The following is a 19,717-nucleotide window of genomic DNA, read 5'->3' as shown; positions in this document are numbered from 1 at the left end:
TCTATATAGATCCCTTGTACACACACACACACACACACACACACACACACACACACACACACACACACACAAAAGCTTCACGAAGTTTGATGAAACAAAATAAATAATAAGAAGCTACTATACTTTTATAGGTCACAGATGGTGACATCCCATTCTGCAGGCATAGACTTAATTCTGTTCAACTTTGATTCAGTCTGGAAGACAGTGGTGAACTCCAACCTCACACAAAACCGTCATTGAGAGTGGCGGCCGCTGTGCACCGCGCAAACAACTCAAGTTGGTAACAATCTAGCTTGAGGTGACCTGAAAACCCCTGAACCCGAGTGAATCTGGTCTGGTAACTCTATGACCCACCTCTAGACTCTACAGTACACACAAAAATAAGTGTAATTGTTTGTTTACGGTAATGTTGAAATTTCCAATTTTAATTTTGTGGAGTTATGGCCTTCAAATGTTGGAAGTTAACAACTCAACAAAAGTTGATGATTATCTGCATCGTAAATGATAATCTTATCAAATATTTCCAACATCGCAAAGAAATAAGATATAGTGCCGTCTACATGTGCAGCATATTCAAAAGTAAGGAAGGATTCTTAGATGACAAACCTAACAATTCCCAATTCCTACGGATCCAAAAAAGAGGGACACTCAGTTGTCTACATTCAATGACATGGAAGATAATTCTTCTAGTGTGGTTTCAAGAAGTAGAAGCACTCCTAGAAGTGGGAACATACTGCGAGAGAAGGTTTGTGGAATTGCTCTGAAGATCAACACTGAAAATTATGGCACATCTAATAGCTCATTGAATCATTTTAAAGATCATCATAATCTATCATTTGGAAGTTTAAGTGGAGTGAGAGGCTCTGGCCATAAGAGGTGTGAACTATTGGAAGAACATTACGTTGCCATGATTGATGCAGGTCTATGAGCCCAGATAAGTTTCCAATGCTGATGGAACTGCCTTCTTTGATGATTTATTTCCTGCAAAATCATATTCCATTAATGGACAAAAATGCCACAGAGGTAAAGAAAAAAGGTAAGAGAGGTATGATGCTATTCAGTGTAAATAATGATGTAAGTGGAATGTTGTGTTAATTCCCAGGTGTTTCCAAAACATAAAAATGCTACTTTATACTTTTGAGTACAAGAGCAGACACTGGAGATGGAATCTTTATGACTTTTGCAGGCATTTAGATGCCACAATGGGTGCAACAGGAAGGAATTTGACTCATTGACTAATGCCCTATACATCCCATAGAGCACAATTTCTGAGGAATGTATATGTTTTTCTCTGAACGGCACAAGTCATATGTAGACTCTGGATCTACGTATAATACACACTACTCTGTTAATGCCAAATACATAGTAGCACTTGTGCATCAGTCAGTTTCATTCTTTGAGAGTAAGGAAATGATGAGTCTCAGACTTCTACAGGTATAGGTTTGTTGCTGCACGAAATTCTGTGACACAACAGACTGTTAAATTGTTCCACAAAGGATGGCTGTGCCACTCAAGTTGCTGCACAAGAGAACACTGTTCCAGAAGAATGCTGGAGTAGCAAAACTGATATTTCTAAAAATGCAACATTCCAGGACGTAGTAGTGATGATGGTGCCCTGACTTTTATACCTGAGATTGATGCAAATGAAGTGCTTATGAAGGAACACTGGTAGGAGCTCCCAGTGACAATGAGCAAGATGAGGAACAAAAGGGAGAGTGTTGCATCAAGTTTTGTTGCTGCTGCACAGGGAACTGATGCTGTCAGGTATTTCTTTTCCTCTCTTAATGTAAACAAATAAATTCTGACTTATATCAACGAGCTAGAGCAGCAACTTCTTTCACTGCAATATGCTGGAAGAACAAACAGGACATCTTGATTTTTAAAAAAAATAAAGGACATGTTCTGCGAAAAATGTCAATTTTGTATTTATTACATTTACATTTGTAGCCAAGGATATTGGCAATTTTGTAATTAAATAGCATTTTCATCACCTAATGCTTGAATTATGATTCTCCATCACTCTTTCCATGTACTGTGGCAAAAACCCCATTTACGGAAAACCTTATTCAAGGAAGAAATATCTGAGTTCCCAAAGATTTGTTAAAATGGGGCTTTACTGAATTAATGAGATGATTTCCAATGCAAAGCATAGAGATAGAGTTAAGAACCTAAATGCTTATGTAGTTGAAGTTGTTAGTACAGGTAGTGCATGAAAAGGTTGTCTAAGCTGATCAGGAATGTAGAACGTTTGCAATTTACAATAAAGTAAAGACATTTCATGTAGTTAAAACCAGTGTACATAAAATTGAACTAGAAAGTAAGCAGGTACAAAGTTGGAAAAGTACACTTTGTTAGAGGAAATTAAAATGTTGCCACATTCTCGGTATTAAGTGAAGTCAAAACTTTCGAATGTGACAACAGAGTAATCAATAACTGATGGTAGCTTCTAACGTGTATGCATTGTTTACTGGAATGGTAATTGCGAACTGTATAATGTTCAAAGATTCTGATATACTTGCAGTTGACTTGATTGATAAAAGTAGGATTTCATCCAATGCTGCGAAAACTAGGCCAGGAATCTGGGATCAGATGAATTTTGGAAGTAGGAATAGGTAGGAGGTACACTGATCCTTAGTGGATACACTACTTGTTGAGTACAGTTGTGCATCCAACCTGCTAACAACTCACAATCGCTGTCATTCAAAAAGTGTGATTAATTTGTAACTTAAGAGGTTGATAGTCAAATTGTACAGAACTATGTAAACCACTCGCAGATTTTTTTTTGTTGGGGTTTAAGGGCGCTCAACTACTGAGGTCATTAGCGCCCAGTCACTGTTGTTAGAGCACATGGAATTTAGTAAAACTCAAGGGGATGGGGGGGACACCAGAAGGACCTGACAAAGATGCAGATAAAGTAAGTAAAAAGGTTAGATGTCTTTGGACAAGCCAGTCAAAGTTATAAAACGCAGAATACGAGCAGCTGCTCGAGCGTCATCAGCTAAAACATCTAAACCACTCGCAGAAACATATAATCAGATACTGGAAGAGATATCTATGTGGAAGAAGTATCTAAATGCTCCATATCCATGCAAATGTGATTTAGTCTGCCACCAATTAAATGTGACATTATTTGTTGATGAATGCAGCGTGTCGATCTGTTTTAAATGCTGAAACTCCTGACAATTATAAAAGCTGATCATCATAAAATCTTAGTTGTGTTTCAATAAATGTGACTCAATTGAAAACTATGTGCTGCAGTGTAGTGCACTTTCTTTAACAAAAGTCAATCCAACCCATAAACAGCAGCAGTACAATCCAAAACGTGTATGCAATATGAGCCCACTAAATGCAAATAAACCTTTCAAGTACATTACAAGGGCTGATCCCATGTAAAATAAGTTTTATTTATCAAGAAGGAAAATTTTCATGAAAATCAAATAATAATTACTGACTAAAAAGCTTTACCTCTTTTTATTGTGTATGCTACCACTTAAGCTTCTGAAGCAAAGTTAGCGGGTTCCAAAATGCTGGCCACTCAATCTTATTGTGCAGATTCCTAACAGTTTCAGCAAGACAATGAAGCCATGCTAAATTTTTCTCCTAAAAGAATGTATAGTGTCAGCCAATTGTATATTCTGGGTTTTTCACGATCATTGATCATTTCAGAAATTGTGGGGACCAATATGAAATGAGTATATTTCAAATCAAGCACAGTCCCTATCGTAACTTGCAACATATATTTTATTGTCTCTTGTGGTCTTGATTTAGCAAAAACATTAATAGCAACCTCAGACCTTACACAGATGATGGAATTGTCTGTAATGAAGTAGGCTTACTGCCTACAAAAAAGAGGCAGCACAAATATTCAGTCTGATATTGATACATTATGTGATCAAAAGTATTCGGACACCTGGCTGAAAATGACTTACAAGTTCGTGGCATCCTCCATTGGTAATGCTGGAATTCAATATGATGTTGGCCCACCCTTAGCCTTGATGACAGCTTCCAATCTAGCAAGCATACGTTCCATCAGGTGCTGGAAGGCTGGGGAATGATAGCCCATTTTTCACAGAGTGGTGCATTGAGGAGAGGTATCAATGTCGGTCAGTGATGCCTGGTATGAAGTCTAAGTTCCAAAACATTCCGAAGATGTTCGTTAGGTTTTAGGTTAGGACTCTGTGCAGGCCACTTCATTACAGGGATGTTATTGTCATGTAACCACTCCACCACAGGCCGTGCATTATGAACAGATGCTCAATCATGTTGAAAGATGCAATTGCCATCCCTGAATTGCTCTTCACTAGTCGGAAGCAAGAAAGTGCTTAAAGCATCAATGTAGGCCTGTGCTGTGATAGTGCCATGCAAAACAAGGGGTGCAAGCCCCCTACATGGAAAACACGACCACACCATAACACGACCTCCTCCGAATTTTATTGTTGGCACTACACATGACGATGTTCACCAGGCATTCGCCATACCCACACCCTGCCATCAAATTGCCACATTGTGTACCATGATTCAGCACTCTACACAACATATTTCCACTGTTCAATTGTCCAATGTTTATAGTCCTTACACCAAGCGAGGTGTCGTTTGACATTTAGAGGTGTGATATGTGGCTTATGAGCAGCTGCTCGACCATGAAATCCAAGTTTTCTAACCTCCCACCTAACTGTCATAGTGCTTGAAATGTATCCTGATGTGTAGTTTGGAGTTCCTGTGTGATGGTCTGGATAGACTTCTGCCTATTACACATTAGAACCCTCTTCAACTGTCAGTGTTCTGTCAGTCAACAGACGAGGTCGGCCTGTACACTTTTGTGCTGTATGTGTCCCTTCACGTTTCCACTTCACTATCACATCGGAAACAATGGACCTAGGGATGTTTAGGAGTGTGGAAATCTCGCATACAGACGTATGACAGAAGTGATCCCCAACAGTCTGACCACGTTCGAAGTCCGTGAGTTCTGCGGAGTGCCCCATTCTGCTCTCTCAGGATGTCTAATGACTACTGAGGTCACTGATATGGCGTACCTGGCAGTAGGTGGCAGCATAATGCACCTAATATGAAAAATGTATGTTTTGGGGGTGTCCGGATACTTTTGATCACATAGTGTATGATTTTAAAGTTGTGCCAACTTGCTCTAAATGACCACAAATATAAAATTGTGCTTTTCAAAAATTGCATAACATAGTATCCTAAGATCAGAAAATCGATGAGTCACAATTTGAATTATTCAACTCACAAATAGCTGTACGCAACATTTCATACGGACATGGAACGAAATGAACACACAGGCTCAGTAGTAAGCAAAGTGTATGGCAGACTACTGTTCATCAGTAAGACACTAGGAAAAACAACTAGTCGCACTGGAGATTGCTTTCAAACCACTCTTACAACCCATCCTAGAATATTGCTGAAGTATGTGGCACCAGTCCTGAACAGGACTACCAGGGGATATTGAAAGTGTACAAAGTAGGCTATCATGAATGGTCACAGGTTTGTTTGCGCTGTATAAGACTGGCACACAGCTGCTGAAAAATTGGAAGTGATACGCCCTTGAAGATAGATGCGAGCTATCCCACAACAGCCTGATTACAAAGTTCCAAGAACCTCTGAATACAGTAAAACCCCAATTTTACATTCCTGTATTTTATGTTTTCTCACTTTTTACGTCATTTTTGTCGGTCCCAGAGGAAGTCTTATTCTCCTAACGTAATGCTTTCCTGTTATTAATGATCCCATGTTACAACATTTTCTGCAATTTTAAGTTTTCTCTGATGTTATCACAAGCTTTAACATTGATTTCCACACAGATTTCTGCAAACAGTGCATCGTATTCCTGCTCAAAGTCAGCCTTGGATCAAAGCAGAAAACGCAGACTATACACTAAACTGTTGATCATGTAACAGAGCATTAGTGCAGTAAGCTAGATTTTCATTGTCAATGTGCTGGGTCATGACCACCTGTGTTACAGGTTTGCAGCATCTGGAAGGTAGCGGAAGTATGAGTTATTGCCTTAAAAATAACTACGATCTGATGATAGCGACTCTAGTAGTAAGCTCCTTTCTGCTCACTGCATTTTACTTCAACAGTTTTAATTTAATGTCACAGTCATTTATGCAAATAAACACCACTTTTGAAGACAGCTGTCTCTATAATGGGCTTCCACAAATTGTTACTTCTGTGTGAAATACTGTGTGTGTGCAGTCTCAGGTTGGTACAACCTGATGTCAGACAAACATTCCTCCTCCAGATGCCATGTAACATGACGATTTCCGACCTCTTTCACCTAGGACATCCCTGAACCAGGTAACCTCCTTGTCGGCAAAAAGCTGTAGATTTCATGCCTACTATTCTCTGTTTACAAAGACTGCTAACTTCAGAGTTATAAACATTGTGTTACAAGTTTTACTTATCATAATTTTGTAATGGTTATCAATAATGAGTCTCACATTACAACACGGATATCTTTTTAATGTGGTTTCATGATGGAACAAACCTAATTGCTGTTAGAAAAAGAAACAATTATTTCAGATAATTTGAAATAGGCAAAAAGTTTTAATTTCATATTTTGAAAAATATAAAGAGAATGACAGTAAGAGTAGTTTATTCATTTTCAACTTTTTGTGTTTCCCTAGTTTTCCTGAATTTTACACTTTTTGGGTCAGTAACAGAAAAGGGTAAAAAGGGGGTTTTACTGTACACACATACTACAATTCCCTATTGTAGTGCTCCCACTGTGACAGCAGACAAGATTAGACTAATTACAGTGCACTCAGCAATCACTGTTCCTGCTCTCCATACACTAATGGATTATTGATTTACAGATGGCAGCTTTTTCCAGGGACATCTGTTTACGTCATGTGGTGAGAGAATGGTTTCTTAGTGTAGCCTGAATTCAATGGATAATCTCCATCCTACTACTTAGTAAGTTCTGGCTACTCTCACTGATTAGTTTCTTAGTAGAGTGACCACAACTACAGTGAGAACTTCGGTCATCATACATTCATTCTCCGATTAGCTAATGAGTAAACAAAATGTGAGTTCCTTGAATATTTTGCCAACTTTCAGGCATGCATCCAGGACAGTATTATTTTCTCTTACAATATTTCAGATGATTACTTTACAGCCATTTTGAAAGCGAGTCAATTGCAAATTTAAACCACTTGACATGATGTTGTGGAGTGGAGTAAATGCATGTGTCGGAGATAACACTGTCAGTAACAATGGGAGTTGCTGATAACCAATTTACTGTAATTTCTGCTAGAACAAAGATGTGGGCCTGATAGATGTACCAACAAAGACCTACATTAGCACAAATGGCTTACAACCAAAGATGATCTAGTATTGTAGGAAACTGTGATTTTGGCTTTAAATTTTGAAGATTCTTTCAATAATAGGATGATACTGGCACCACCAACTAAAAAAGAAAAAAAATGTCATTTCAGAATGAATGACTGTGCATAAATAATGCACTGCTTAAAAGACAGCATCGGTTCAGGAGACCACTATCCATCCTCCATATCAGTTTTCTTAGGTTATAGATTAAGTACAATACTACATACTAACTGTTAGAATCTCTACCATAAATTGAAAATGATAAAATTACATTTTCTTCCTGCACCCCATCGCCTGCAATTGAAAAGTATACAAAATTAATGCAACCATTTCTTCCTATCATCATAATGAAACACTGTATTGCACTGCTAGCTGCAACAGGCAAAAAATGTGCTTTGTTGGTTCCACACATCTTTCTAGATTTGACAGAGATAAACTCATGCTGGAGTGTTGTTCTCTGGCACATCAGTGTAGATGTTGGGACAGAAACAGCTAAGTAAAAAAATCCATGTGACCCAAACATTTATTTATATGAAAAAAGCCAACTTCAGAATTTTCCTTTGTGAGAGACCATGTGTTCATAATTCGTGTTCCAATTTGAAATTCTAGATTCGCTTATGTACTGCTGTGTCACTTCTGCGTAATCTTTCACTGCTCAATCTAATTTGTAGTAAATCGGCATTTGTGATTTAGTTACTGTAGCAGATATTCTAACACATTGTGATACGTCTAGTTTACCCTTAAAGAAGTGTGTGTGTGTGTGTGTGTGTGTGTGTGTGTTATATATATATTTTGTGTGTATGTTTGTGTGTCTATAGGCGTGCCAGCGCTTTTGTTTGGTAAGTCACATCATCTTTGTTTTTAGGTATATACATAAACAAAGATGATGTGACTTACCAAAAGAAAGCGCTGGCAGGTCGATAGACACAAACAAACACACAAACATACACACAAAATTCAAGCTTCTGCAACCAACGGTTGCTTCGTCAGGAAAGAGGGAAGGAGAGGGAAAGACGAAAGGATGTGGGTTTTAAGGGAGAGGGCAAGGAGTCATTCCAATCCCGGGAGCAGAAAGACTCACCTTAGGGGGAAAAAGGACGGGTATACAGTTGCGCACACACACACACACACACACACACACACACACACACACACACACATATCCATCCACACATATACAGACACAAGCAGACATATTCATGGCCTTTGAATATGTCTGCTTGTGTGTGTGTGTGTGTGTGTGTGTGTGTGTGTGTGTGTGGGCGCGCGCGAGCGAGTGTATACCCGTCCTTTTCCCCCCTAAGGTGAGTCTTTCTGCTCCCGGGATTGGAGTGTATACCTGTCCTTTTTCCCCCTAAGGTGAGTCTTTCCGCTCCCGGGATTGGAATGACTCCTTACCCTTTCCCTTAAAACCCACATCCTTTCGTCTTTCCCTCTTTCCTGATGAAGCAACCGTTGGTTGCGAAAGCTTGAATTGTGTGTGTATGTTTGTGTGTCTATCGACCTGCCAGTGCTTTCTTTCGGTAAGTCACATCATCTTTGTTTTTAGATATATTTTTCCCACGTGGAATGTTTCCCTCTATTTTTTAGTTTGCTAATAACTGCAATCAACTTCAAAAAGTTTTAGGAAATTAGTAATTTTTACCACAAGTTTTTCTGTTGCCTTAATAGAAATCTTGTTTTCAGTAAATGCTCCTTTTAGAAAATTAGCAATTTTTTTTCCTCAACAGATATAAAAGAATCAGCAGGCTTAGTATAAGGTTATTTGTTCACTTGCACCAGCCAAAGTGCTGTGAATACTTTTCTCAAACACAGGAGCAGTTGGTTGACATTCGTAAGCAGCTGGAAATCATCATGTCTACTGTCAAATGATCAGCAGCTGCTGTGAATCGGTGTGTTGGAAGAGCTCCCGAGAGTCCTGTAAATGTGGTACCAGTACCAAAGGTACCTTAAGTACTATTCGCTCCTATGGAACTCGCCTCCTCTGCAGAAAGTACAGGTTCTGTCATTACTCGTCCTTTAGACTGGTAGATCTAAGCATCCTGCATTGTGTGGACGGGATCTGGGAGGACTCCGGGTGTTACACTGATCCCCCTAGCCAACAAGTCTGAGGTGCTGTCTTTCACTGAAACTGAGCCAGTGGAACTGAACTCAGTTCACTGTTTTGGTGAAACCCATTTGATTTGGTGTCAAGAGGGAAACACAAAAAGGTAGGGTCTATTAATTGTCAGCAGTTCACACGTATGGCAAATGATGGTACCCCTTAGGGAAATACCAGCAAGAGACAGGAAAGGACACAGGTGCACTCAGTGAGTATGTTTGGAGGCCTCAGTCAACACGTTGAAAAGGCTATTCTGCCAGACATTGAAAGAAAAGGGTGCCAACAACTGCAGATTGTGGCACATGTTGGAACAAATGATGCCTGTCATCTGGGCTCTGATGTCCTACCTCGATCATTCTGCTGACTGGCAGAGAAGGTTGGGAAGACAGCCTTGTGCAAGGAATTTCAACAAAGCTCACAATTTCATCATTTTCTCCAGAATTGATTGCAGCCCTCTGGTCCTGAGTGTGGAGTGAACTAGAGACTTCGAAAGTATTATGACAAGCTGGGTTGCGACTTCCTGGACTTGAGCCATAGGGTTGAGAACTGTAGGGTGGACCTAAATGGATCAGATGTGCACTACCCATCAGAGGCTGCTACCCAGGTAGCTGACTGTGTGTGGGATGCACACAAGGTTTTTAGAATAGGTGAATCTCGGTTCAATCTAGGTAACAATGGCTGTAGGAAACCCAGAAGTAACAGTGTAAGATCGACAAAAATTCCTCTCGAGGGAGTGAGTATTAAAATCCTAATTGTTAATTGCCAAAGCATTCGCTACAAAGTGTCTGCGTTTGAAGCACTCTTGAAAAGCAGTGAAGCTCGTATAATGCTAGGTACAGAAAGCTGATTGAAACCTGAAATTAATAGCAGTGATATTTTTGGGGAAAATTTAAGTGCTTATCAAAAGGATAGGCTAATGGGAAATGGAGGTGGTGTACTTGTCACAGTAGACAAGGAACTTAAATCCACCGAGATAGAAATTGAAGCTACATGTGAGACTGACTGGGCAAGACTCAGTATCACAGATGGGCAAAACATGGTAATTAGATCTTTCTACTGCCACCAGCCTCATCTCCTGATGTAACCAAAAACTTTAGTGGGAAAAAAGAAAAACCCTCAGTTCACTTGTACGTAAGTTCCCCAATCATACTGTGATCATTACAGTTTTGTTAGTGGTGGGCATGAGAAGACACCCTGTGAAACATTACCAAATACCTTCTCTGAAATCTACCTAGAACAGATAGCTCAGAACCCCACTCATGACAGACATGTAAAGAACCGACAGCGTCATATCTCAATGAGGATCTTGAAAGTTTCCGCATAGGGCAGGAGCACGTAGAGGATCTCTGACTCAAGCATAAAAGAACAGTCGACAATCCACTGAATAGATATGCATCCAGTACAACAGTTCTTAGTCGGAGGGACACTCCATAGTCACTGTAAAGAAACACATAAAGAAACAGACTACTTTACGAAGGAAAACCCAGGAGAATTGCCCCAATTTAATCCTTGTACCACTGAAAAGATGAGTAAAATCAGTATTAGTGTCAGTGGTGTTGAGAGACAGCTGAAATCCCAATGAGATTATATACTGAATTTGCAGCTGAATTAGCCCCCTTCTAATTATAATCTATCATAGATTCCTTAAATAAAAAACCGTGCACTGTATTTGGAAGAATGCACAGGTAACAACCATCTCCAAGAAGGGTAGTAGGAGTGATCCATAAAACTACTGTCCAATATCCTTGACACTGATTTGTTTTAGAATCTTAGAACATATTGCAACCTTGAACTTAAATGACGTACCTTGACCAGAATAACGTCCTCCATGCCAATCAGCATGCCTTCACCAAAACAGTCATCATGTGAAACCCGCCTTGTACTTTTCTCACAAGACAAAGTGAAAGTTTTGGATCAAGGCAGTCAGATGGCTGCAGTATTTCTTAATTTCCACGAAGTTTTTGACTCAGTATCACAAGTACACTTATTGTTGAAAGTTCTATCAGTATGGGGCATCAAGTGAAGTTTCTGATTGGACTGAGGACTTTTCGGTACGTAGGACACAGCATGTTATCTCAGATGGAAATCCATCATCAGATGTGGAAATACCTTTGGGTGTGAACAAAGGAAGTATGCTGATATCCTTGCTGTTCATGCTGCATATTAATGACACCGCAGACAATACTAATAGTAACATCAGGCTTTTCACAGATGATGCAGTTATCTATAATGAAGTAACATTTCAAAAAAGCTTCATAAATATTCAGTCAGATCTTGTTAAGATTTCAGACTGGTGCAAAGATTGGCAACTTGGATTAAATGTTCAGAAATATAAAATTGTGCACCTCACAAAATGAAAAAAACAATGGAATATCCTATGACTATAATATCAATGAGGCACAGTTGGAATTGGCGAACTCACACAAATACCCAGGTGTACACTTTACACAGATATGAAATAGAATGATCAAATACGCTCAGTTGTGCATAAAGTAGGTGGTAGACTTTAGTTTATTGGTAGAATACTGGGGGAAGTGCCATTACTGTACAATGGAGGTTGCTTACAAATCACTCATATGACCCAACCTAGAATGTTGCTTACATGTATGGGAACCATACACTAGAACTAACAGGGATACTGAATGTATACAGAGAAGGGCAGCACAAATGGTCACAGGTTTGTTTGACTCATGGGAGAGTCATTCAGTAATGCTGAAGAAATGGAACTCGCAGATTCTTGAAGATGTTAACTATACCAGCATAGCCTACTGACAAAGTTTCAAGGCTCTAGGAACTTAATACATATTGCTCGCAAGCGGATTGTGAGGACAAGATAAAAATAATAGGAGAACACACACAGACATTCGAACAATCATTCTTCCCATGCTCCATAGATAAATGGAAAAGGAAGAAATCCTACTAACAGGTAAAATGGGACATACCCTCAGCCATGCACTTTGCGATAGTTTGCAGAGTATGGATGTAGATGTATTTCCAAAGAAGTGAAGGCTGGACTGGAAATAATTTTTAATCTGTACTATTTTCCTCCAAATAAAGTTAGACATATTCGCAGTATATTTACTCCCTCGTGAAGTTCGTTGTAAATCATCCATTGCAGTTCAAAAGGAACAATGATGTGTATAATTACATTATCAGAAGTAAAAATGGCATTCAGACATTAACACAAAAGGGGTGCACCATGCTGCAACATCAAATTTTGGTCACTTACCCATTGATAGCAAAGTAAAATTTGAAAACAAAGTGAAAGGAGAATTTCTATTAGTGTAATGTGTAAATAGTGGTGGGTAGGAATGACTACCTCACATCTGAATAATAATAATAATAATAATAACAATAATAATAACAAAGCTTATAAATGTTCTCCATGTAGCCATATTTAAAAATTAATTTCCAATGTGAATGTGAAATGACTTGTTCCACACTATTGCAATTTTTCATGCAAAATGAACCATGGAACATGAAACTAACAGAAAAAGTACTTACTTGCTTCCGGTTTGTTGAGATCAAAGACTCTGATAAGCTTTTCGTTGCTACCAGTTACAAAAAGTTCACTATCTGAAGAAAAATTAACACTCTTTACGATATGATTATGTTGAAAAGAATGAATTTCTTCACCGGAAACAGCATCCCACACCTGAAAGGAGTAATACACAGAATAAACTGATTGGACTACTGTAATAATTACACACTGATTTCCGTATATTAGAGCAAAATCACAAAAACAGCAATTTTGAGAAACAAAGCAACTGACACAAAAGATGAAATATCACTACAATGATGCATGAAACAGCCATATGGAAACAAGTCGCAAAATATTTCTGTCACATATACATAGCACACAGCTGCACACTTATGAGCAGAGTATCAACTGGTGCTATGACAGAAAAAAGGTGATACAATCAACTTTTTTGAATGGTGTGGAGGCATAGTTTATTGGTCAAACTACAATGAAAAGTCATTAGTTCACATGCAGCTAATAGAGAATACCTCCAACATATTTGTCTGCACAAGAGGATGGCAACAACATCACATTTGGAACAGCTCTGGTGGTTTAACTGCAGGAAAGCTGATGATGCAGACCAGCTGACCTATGAACTTACCTAGTACATGCCGATGGCTGCCATAGTAAAGCTTGCAGACACCAGCATCTTCATCACTGCACAGTACCCAAAAGCCATGGAGAAACAAACAAGGTGAGGTCATCATAATCCCAATGCTAGGAAAGGACTCTTGCTTCCCCCTCAAACTACAGGCCAATTGGCTTGGTAGCTGCACTATTAAAAATCTTCAAACCTCTGTACCTCAAATGACTCCTGCAACATATGGAAGCTGAGAACTCCTCCCTGAGAAGCAGTCTGCAGTAAGAGGACATGTAACATGTCTACTTCTATGCCTTGTTGAGGTTGTAATGGATGCCACAAGGCACTGAGAGAACTTTGGTACTATACTTCCATATCGATGCGACTGTGTGGCATGAAAACCTCCTGTACAAGCTACTCATTCAGGGAATTCTTACCTTCATGCGCACACTTTCCCTGTGTGTGCACAGAACAATGTTTTCACATCCCATCCTCGCTGGTGTTCTACATCTACAAAAATACTCCACAAGCCACAATACGGTGCGTGGCAGAGCACACCCTGCATCACTCCTATTTATTCTCTCCCCCATTCCACTGGGAAACAAAGTGAGGGAAAAAACTTGTGAGACCTTATTTCTTGTATCTCATCTTTGTGGTCCTTATGCACATTGTATGTTGGCAGCAGTAGAAGTGTGTGGCAGTCAGCTTCAAATGCTGGTTCCCTAAATTTTCTCAATAGTGTTTCTTGAAAAGAACGTCACCTTCCCTCCAGGGATTCCCACTGGAGTTCACAAAACATCTCCATAACACTTATGTGTTGTTCAGACCCAATGGCAATAAAATAGTAGCCTGCCTCTGAATTGCTTCGATGTCTTCTTTCAATCTGACCTGGTATGGATTCCGAACATTTGAGCAGTACTCAAGAATACGCCACACCAGCATCCATTACAGGTGAACCACTCTTTCGTAAAATTTCCCCAATAAACCGAAGTCTGCCATTTGCCTTCCCTACCATAGTTCTCATGTGCTCATTCCATTTCATATCACTTTGCAACATTAAGCCCAGATATTTAAACGACTTGACTGAGTCAAGCAGGACACTAGTAATACTGTAACAGAACATCACAGGTTTGTTATTCTTACTCATCCACATTAATGTACATTTATTGACATTTAAAGCTATCTGCCATTTACCACACTAACTAGAAATTTTGTCCAAGTCATCTCTTATCTTCCTGCAGTCACTCAACTTCAACACCTTACCGTACACCACAGCATCATCAGCAAACAACCACAGAATTGCTGCCCCCACTCTTCCTGTCATACGAACTATTCACTTCAAGAGTGATTCTTGATAAATATAAGCTAGGACAGTGCTAATTCTGTGATGTCTTCAATGTTAAGTCTAACGTGAAATCCACTAGTGCATGTTGCCTTATCTGTTTTAAGTAGTCTTCATTCTTTTTAATGCCATGGGTGCTAATATTGAGACAACTCATTTGTAAATCCAAGAGGCAGTCAAACAATGGTGGAATGGTAGTATTCTCTTCTGTGAATACATTGTTTATTGTGAATCTAAAAATTCTGTTTTCTGTCTGCACTCTTCAGTTTCAGCACAAGATCATTCCATGAGGAACTGAATGGAAGGTTTGGTTCCTTTCACTGACTTTATGCATAAACACAACTTCCTACCATTTTTTGATAACTCTATTATCACATCTGATTATGAAAATAATTGTAGGCTTCAGATATGGCATATCTTACAGATGCACGCACTGCTATTAACTTTTTATTTTAGCATCCCTGCAAACTCTCTTGCAGTGAGGGTGCAGTGGTCATCTCTGTTTCCATGATACTCTACAAATGGTACCATTAAATGAGGGCGGTTCTTTGCTGTTTTTTATTACTTTATTTGCAATGTACTTATATAGATCATGGTTTATAACATACTTAAACTTCAACCACAATTTTTACACATTTGCCACATCTGAATTGAACATTCTCAGTTTGTCTGTTAAATAAGTTTATAGCAGTCCCTGTAAGTTTCACCTCAGCTTTTTTCATAATCATTTTGCCTTTGGTGACTGCTGATGATGTAACAGCATCGATTCTGTTTGTAGTCACGTCTACAATATTTCACTACCGTTTGTGCTGTCAGACTAGCTGTTTGACGCAATTATCAAAGTTTTCAGTATTACTTCAAAAATGTTGTCTGCCCTTACAGCCAATGATGTTAGTTGCCAGAAGAACGACAGGAGGACAACCAACACTACTAATAATGCATCCAGCCTAAAAGCATTAGAGTGGAGAACACAAAGGGACAATGGACAAGCGCGAAAACACATATGGAATGATAAAACCCACCGCCACGTATAAAACGTAAAACGAAATTAGCCGATGAGGTGTTGTCAGCTAAAATTGATGGCAACGAGTCTCGTAACTGAAGAGTCTGTCGCAGGGCAGCCAAAGAAGGACAACGCACCAAGATATGGGCCACTGTCAGCCAGGCACCGCAGCAACAGTGAGGTGGGTCATCATGGCGCAGGAGGTAGCCATGTCTCACCCAAGCATGGCCAACACTGAGCCAACAGAACCACAGAGTCCCTGCAAGAGACCTGTGAGGAGGTCTTCCACACATTCACAGTCTCCTTAATGGCACGCAGTTAGTTGTGCGTAAAGAGGTTATGCCATTCCGTCTCCCAAAGCCACAAAACCTTGTGGCGTAGTACTGAACGCAGGTCAGTTGCAGAGAAGCTCATCTCCATAAGCAGTTTCTGCATAGCCCATTTGGCCAGCCTGTCGGCAAGTTCGTTGCCTGGGATTCCGACGTGACCTGGGGTCCAAACAAACACTACTGAACGACTGGACCGTTCTAGGGCATAGATGGATTCCTGGATGGTCGCTACCAAAGGATGACGAAGGTTAACACTGGTTGACAGCTTGTAGGCTGCTCACGGAGTCAGTACACAGAAGAAACTACTCCCCAGGGCATGAACGGATGAACTCAAGAACACGAGATACAGCCACCAGCTCAGCAGTGAAACCACTGCAGCCATCGGGCAAGGAATGCTGTTCAACATGTCCATCATGGACATATGCGAAGCCGACGTATCAGCCGTCGAGCTGTCGGTGTAAACCACTTCATGGCCTCAATACATGTCAAGAATCGAGAGGAAGTGGAAGCGGAGAGCTGCAGGGTTAACTGAGTCCTTAGGGCCATGTGAAAAGTCCAGGCGAAGCCACAGCATGGGTGTACATTATGGAGGTGTACGTGAATGAACCTCAATTATAGGTGGTAAAGGCAAGGACTCCAGTTCAGAAAGAAGGGATCAGACACAAACTGCAATTGGAAGTCCTGACCTGGGAGGAAAACTGCTGTGGGTGGGAAAAGGAGACGGTAATTCAGATGTGCAAGAGAACTATGAACGTGTGCAACATAACTGGCCAGCAGTTGTGCATACCTAACTTTCAATGGAGGGACTCCGGCCTCCACCATGATGCTGGTCACCAGACTCGTCCTAAAAGCTCCTGTCGCTAGGTGAACACCACAGTGGTGCACTGGGTCAAGTAAACACAGGGCTGATAGCACTGCCGAACCGTAAACCAGGCTCCCATAGTCAGGCTCCCCATTGAAAAAGAGCTCTGTTGAGCTGCAGCAGCTTAGAGCGATCTGCACCCCAGTTGGTGTTGCTCAGGCAGCGGAGGGCATTGAGGTGCTGCCAGCACTTCAGCTTAAGCTGACGAAGGTGAGGAAACCAAGTCAAACCGGCGTCGAAACCCAGTCCTAAGAATCGATGTCTCCACTACAGTGAGGGGATCGTTAGTAAGGTTTTGGTTCCAGATAAATGGTACGACACCGACAGAAGTGCGTAACACACGACTTGACCGCTGTAAACTGGAAACAGTGGGCTAGAGCCCATGACTGCACCTTGTGGATGGCTCCCTGTAGGTGTAACACCAGTACTGGTGGAGCAGTATGAAACACAAAGTCGGCTGCATACAGAGAAGGTGAGACAGACAGTCCTACAGCTGCTGCTACACCAGTAATTGCCACTAAAAATAGACACACACTCAATACAGAGCTCTGCGGGACTCCATTCTCCTGGATATGGAGGGAACTGTGGGAGGCACGAACTTGGACACTGAAAGTACAAAGCGACAGGAAATTTTGGATAAAAACCAAGAGCAGGCCTCTGAGAACCTACTTGCATAAAGTGGCAAGGATATGACGTCGCCAGGTCGTGTCATACACTTTTCGTGAATCAAAAGACGGCAAGCAGTTGTTGGCGTCTGGAAAAGGCTGTTCGGATGACGGACTCAAGGGACACAAGATCATCAGTGGTAGAGTGACCCTGGTGGAAGCTGCCTTGACACAGAGCCAGTAGGCCAACTGACTAAGACCCAACCCAACTGCCGACATACCATATGTTCTAGCAGCTTACAAAGAACGTTGGTTAGGCTGATAGCTATCCACATCAAGCAGGTTTTGACTGAGTTTGAGCACCGGAATGATGGTGCTCTCCCTCCACTGCAATGGAAAGATGCCATTGCACCAGGTCCGGTTGAAGACGATGAGGAGATGTCATTTGTAGTCAGATGAGAGATGTTTAGTCATCTGACTATCCGATCTGGCCCAGGAACAGTGTCAGGATAATGCGCAAGGGCACTGAAGAGGTTCCACTCTATAAATGGGGTGTTACAGGATTCAATGTAGCGTGTAGTGAACAGAAGGACTTTCCCTGCCAGCTGCCGTTTGAGAGTGCGAAAGGCTGGGGGTAGTTCTACAATACAGAGGCTCGAGCATAGTGCTCAGCAAAGTGCTCGGTAATCGCGAATGCATCGGTAGATAACACGCCATTTATGTTAACACCAGGAACACCTCTTGGGGTCTGGTACCTGAAAACACGTTTGATCCTTGCTCAGACTTGGGAAGGTGACGTATAGCACGCAATGGTCGAGACGTATCTCCCCCAACACTCCTGCTTCCATCGTTTGGTAAGATGGTGAACACGGGCACAGAGCCGTTTAAAGGCTATGAGGTGCTCCAGGGAAGGGTGCTGCTTATGCTGCTGCAGAGCTCGCTGACGCTCCTTAATTGCTTCAGTAACTTCCAGTGACCACCAAGAGACTGCCTTTCGCCGGGGGCACCCTAAAGAGCCAGGGATCGTATTTTCTGCAGCAGAAATGATTGTTGTAGTCACCTGCTCAACCATCACATCGATGTTTCTGTGTGAGGGAGATTCGACGGTGACAGCAGAGGTGAAAATTTCCCAGTCCACCTTGTTTGAAGCCCATCTGAGCAGGCGTCAGTGGGCCTGATGCTGGGACAATGACAGGAAGATGGGGAAGTGGTCACTACCACACAGGTTTTCATGAGCTCTTCAATGGATAGATGGAAGAAGTTCTGGGCTGCAAACTGATAAATCACTGGCTGAGTAACTACCATGAGTCACACTGAAATGTGTGGTGGCCCCAGTATTTAAGGTGCAGAGGTCGAACTGAGACAGTAAAGTTTCAACATCTCTGCCTCGGCCAGTAAGCACGGTGCCACCACACAAGAGGTTATGGCCATTAAAACCTCCCAACAGTAAGAAAGGTTTAGGGAGCTGATCCATCATTGCAGCTAAAACATTCAGGGATACTGCACCATCCTTATTCTGACAGCCACAGCTTCAAGAGGGGTTTGAAGGGGGCACAGACTGAGTTTAGGACATAAACGCAAACTCCGCCTGATACTCTATTACAGTTGCTACAGTTCCTGTAATATCCCTTATAGCTGTGGAGGGCAGGGGTCTGCACTGCTGGGAACAAGGTTTCCTGGAGAGCAATGCAGAAAGCAGGTGTAAAGCTTAACAGTTGCCATAGCTCAGCCAGGCAGTGTAAAAAACCACCGCAATTCCACTGGAGGATGATATCATCAGACTGGGAAGGCTTGGAAAATTCAATGAGGCAGTTTACACCTCGGGGTCACGTGCTGCCACCGACTTATTGCATGAGCAGTCTACCGGGTGATCAAAACGTCAGTATAAATTTGAAAACTTAATAAACCACGGAATAATGTAGATATAGAGGTAAAAATTGACACACATGCTTGGAATGACATGGGGTTTTACTAGGAAAAAAGAAAGAAAAAAAAGAAGTATTGCTAGGCACGTGAAAGATCTCTTGTGTGCGT

At 41.1% G+C, this 19,717-nt stretch overlaps 1 protein-coding gene across 1 annotated transcript in view; it reads right to left on the bottom strand.

The window, feature by feature from the left end:
• Positions 1 to 19,717, bottom strand: part of LOC126457993 (serine-threonine kinase receptor-associated protein) — a 76,171-nt gene that overhangs the window by 22,915 nt on the left and 33,539 nt on the right. Inside the window, exon 3 of the mRNA XM_050094760.1 lies at positions 12,947 to 13,097. Within this exon, the coding sequence (XP_049950717.1) occupies positions 12,947 to 13,097 (151 nt within the window). The remainder of the gene's footprint in view (positions 1 to 12,946; positions 13,098 to 19,717) is intronic.

Source organism: Schistocerca serialis, chromosome 2 (genome assembly GCF_023864345.2).
Source record: "Schistocerca serialis cubense isolate TAMUIC-IGC-003099 chromosome 2, iqSchSeri2.2, whole genome shotgun sequence".
NCBI classification, from domain to species: Eukaryota; Metazoa; Arthropoda; class Insecta; order Orthoptera; family Acrididae; genus Schistocerca; species Schistocerca serialis.
The sequence above is the reverse complement of the archived record's forward strand: the minus strand, read 5'-3'. Positions and strand labels throughout refer to the sequence as shown.